A 4,028-nucleotide genomic window follows, 5' to 3' on the forward strand; every position below is an offset into this window, starting at 1 on the left:
ATAGAGAATAACAATACCTGTGTATTTTATAGAGAATAGCAGTCCCTGTGTAGATTGTGGAGAATAGCAGTCCCTGTGTACGTTATCGAGAACAGCAGCCTTGGTGTTTTTATAATGGATAGTGCTCATGTGTATATTGTATAATATACCAGCTCCTGTAGTTGTTTTAGGTAAAGCTTAGAAATCACATTCATGCAGAGATGGTACTGACTGGATGTGGGTGAATGTTTGTCCTACCTGCCACTGCCCAATACTGTACACCCTCTGGCCAAACGGCCTCTGGGAGCCGGTGCACAATTTGAAGGCGTCACTGCGGATCTCGATGACGTTATTGATGAGGGCGCACATGGCAGCGAGGGGGAATGCAGATGAGAACAGCACCACGTACCCAAACTGGATAAACATCTCCTGGTAATCCTGGAAAGTGTCCTGTAAGAACGAGGGAAGAACCTTGGAGAAGATGTGAACCAAATCATTTGTTCAAGGACGCAGGGCAGAAGGTGGTTAAAAAGACATTACGTTGAGGCATAGAATGCATAGGATATGACAAATCTTTCTAAACCACTGGTTCAGCCTCACTGGGGGTTGTATTTCCTATTCAGTGTGTTGTAGTTAAAGGAGAATGTGAAGATCTTAGAGATGGTGCAGAACTGATTAGCAGAAATGTTTCCAATGTTGAGGGATTTTGTGTGTGTGAATAGTTTGCAGATGCTAAGGCTGTTCTCCTGTGAGAAGAGAAGAATGAGAGGCTCACACCGCTGCCTCACAGCGCCAGGGACCCGGGTTCAAGGGTCACCATTAGATTTAGATATTACTGAATTCAAATTTCACCAATTGCTGTAGCGGGACCTAAACCCATAACCTGGGGCAGTCGCCCTCTAGATGACCAGGCCACGTCTTTGTACAGAACTGATAAGAGGAAGAAAGGGAGTTTTGTGGGAGCAGATACAGGGAGGTACAGGCAGCAGGGTAAAGGGCAGAGCGGTAACCAGTGAAAGAAACAGATGGAGGGCACCAAGAGAGACGAGGCAGGGAACAGAGAATCACAGTGATGGGCTGGGAAAAGGGTAGAGAAAAAGAATTCTCTCAAGTCTCTGGAACCTCCTCCAGAGCCTCAAGATTGAATACTCTTCTTCCAAGAAGCACTTGTGTGAAGACGATTGCAATGCAAGAAATTTGACAATCAAGGGGAGGCAATGGCCTAGTGGTATTATTGCTGGACTGTTAACCCAAAGACCCGGGTAATGTTCTGGGGACGGTTTGAATCCCACCATGGCAGACGGTGGAATTTGAATTCAATAAAAATATCTGGTATTAAGAGTCTAATGATGACCATGAATACATTGTCGATTGTCGGAAAAACCCATCTGGTTCACTAATGTCCTTTAGGGAAGGAAACCGCCATCCTTACCAGGTCTGGCCTACATGTGACTCCAGACCCGCAGCAATGTGGTTGACTCTGAACTGCCCTCTGGGTAATTAGGGATGGACAATAAATGCTGCCTAGCCAGTGACGTCTTTATCCCATTAATGAATAAAGGAATTTGCTCCCAGTAAAGTCCCACTAGTGACTTGTCATCTTTCAATATTGCTGTTACCTGAGCAAGAAATAATGTCCCAGACACTGGGAGAATCAGCACACAGCCTCTGTACTCTTCTTTAAAAGAAAAGCAGTGGGATCTTTAACAACTATGCTGTCTCACCCAAAAGCCAGCACCTCCGACAGCTCAGCACTGCCCCCAATACTGCACTGATGGTATGCACACATTTCACTTCTCGAGGGTGAGAATAAAGTTCAGAAACTGGGAGAATGATCAAATAAATCAGAAACAACAAGACAAGCGGGAAAGTGAAGATCAGACCCTATAGCAGAGTCTCTTGCTCAAGAGCCTAGTGTATGCAGGACAATTGGAGACCACCATCTTCAGCTGGGATCAGCAGACGACACGGATTGGGAATGGACCTGGGAGCTTCTCTGTCTGGATAGCTTAGTAGTTCAATACAGACTGATGTTTTGCAGATTTCCTCTGAGCAGCAGAATGTGATTTGCAGCTGAAATCATCACTAGAGAACGGACAAGAGGAACTGCTTCACACAAGCAGAGGGAGCAACACAGAGTGATCCATGACTAACCCCAGTCTCCAAAACAGGACTGAGTGACCCAGCACTAACTCTGTGCGTATGTGTGTGTGTGTGATAATGTGTGTGTATGAGAGAGAGACAGAGAGAGAGAGAGAGTGTGTGTGTGTGTGAGAGTGTGTGTGTATGTGTGTGTGTATTTGTGTGTGTGTCCGTGTGTGTGTGTGCGAGAGAGAGAGAGAGAAAGAGTTTGTGTGTGTGTGTATGTGTGTGAGAGAGTGTGTGTGTGTGTGTGTGAGTGTGTGTGTGTGTGTGTATTTGTGTGTATGTCCATGTGTATGTGTGTGTGTCCATGTGTGTGTGTCCATGTCCATGTGTGTGTGCGAGAGAGAGAGAGTGTGTGTGTGTGTGTGAGTGTGAGTGTGTGTGTATGTGTGTGTGTGTCCATGTGTGTGTCCATGTGAGAGAGAGAGTGTTTGTGAGTGTGTGTGTGTGTGTGTGTGTGTGTGAGAGAGAGTGTGTTTGTGAGAGTGTGTGTGTGAGACAGAGAGAGCGAGTGTGTGTGTGTGTGTGTGTATGTGTGTGTGTGTGTGTGCGCGCGCGCGAAAGAGAGAAAGTGTGTGTGTGTGTGTCTGTCCGTGTGTGTGTGCGAGAGAGAGAGAGAGAGTGTGTGTGTGTGTGTGTGTGTGTGAGAGAGAGTGTGTTTGTGAGAGTGTGTGCGTGAGACAGAGAGCGAGTGTGTGCGAGAGACAGCGTGTGTATGTGTGTGTATATGTGACAGAGGAGGGTGTGGTCTGTGTGTGTACGTGTGTATACATGTGTGTATGTGTGTCTGTGTGTGACAGACAGAGTGTGTGTACCTGTGTAAAACAGGTGATTGAGTATCCCAGCACTGCCCACTCACTTCACCTTGATGAAGGGGGCTACACTCTGAAAGCTTGTGATTTCAAATAAACCTTTTGGACCATAACCTGGTGTCGCGTGATTTCTGACTTTAATTGTATTGATCTAGCATTTTTAATTTAATATGAGGTCCCAAGATGCTACTGTCAACCAACATTTGACACCAATCCATTTCAAAATTTGATCAGGTAATCAAATGCCTAAAATTCCAGAGGCTGAGCAGAGAGAGAGGTTTAGTGGGAGAAGGGCAGGATTCCAGAGATTAATGCTGGGTGGCTGAAGGCAATGATGGAGGGATTTGAAATTAGGACTGAACACAAAGTCAGAAATTAGAGGAATGCAGATATATTCCAGAGGGGTCCGAGACTAAGTCTTTTTGATCTGTACATCCTTTGCTTGCTGTTATCTGCCTGTACCGCTCACAAACAAAGCTTTTCACTGTATTTCGGTACACGTGACAATAAAATCAATCAATCAGATGAGTTTGAGCTTATGGAAGGCAGGATGTGGGAGAATGTTGCAGGTGGTTTAATAGAACCATGTGTCTTTAACAGGACAGTGTAGTGAGCGGTGTGTGGTTTAACATGGCAGTGAGTGGTTTAACAGGATAGTGTGTGGTTTAACAGAGCGGTGTGAGGTTTAACAGGGCGCTGTGTGGTTTAACAGAGCACTGTGCGGTTTAACAGAGCGCTGTGCGGTTTATCAGAGCGCTGTGTGGTTTAACAGGATAGTGTGTGGTTTAACAGAGCGGTGTGCGGTTTAACAGAGCGCTGTGCGGTTTAACAGAGCGCTGTGCGGTTTAACAGGATAGTGTGTGGTTTAACAGGGCGGTGTGTGGTTTAACAGAGCGCTGTGCGGTTTAACAGAGCGGTGTGCGGTTTAACAGGGTGGTGTGTGGTTTAACAGGGCGGTGTGCGGTTTAATAGAGCGGTGTGTGGTTTAACAGGATAGTGTGTGGTTTAACAGAGCCGTGTGTGGTTTAACAGAGCGGTGTGCAGTTTAACAGGGCGCTGTGTGGTTTAACAGGATAGTGTGTGGTTTAACAG

The 4,028-nt window shown here is 46.2% G+C and overlaps 1 protein-coding gene across 1 annotated transcript in view; it reads right to left on the bottom strand.

Moving 5' to 3' along the window:
- The window catches only part of ano8b (anoctamin 8b), a 39,955-nt gene that overhangs the window by 6,383 nt on the left and 29,544 nt on the right, over positions 1 to 4,028 (bottom strand). The window contains exon 8 of the mRNA XM_048613949.1: positions 238 to 429. Within this exon, the coding sequence (XP_048469906.1) occupies positions 238 to 429 (192 nt within the window). The remainder of the gene's footprint in view (positions 1 to 237; positions 430 to 4,028) is intronic.

The sequence above is a fragment of the Rhincodon typus genome, chromosome 29, assembly GCF_021869965.1.
Source record: "Rhincodon typus isolate 14 chromosome 29, sRhiTyp1.1, whole genome shotgun sequence".
Classification (NCBI taxonomy): domain Eukaryota; kingdom Metazoa; phylum Chordata; class Chondrichthyes; order Orectolobiformes; family Rhincodontidae; genus Rhincodon; species Rhincodon typus.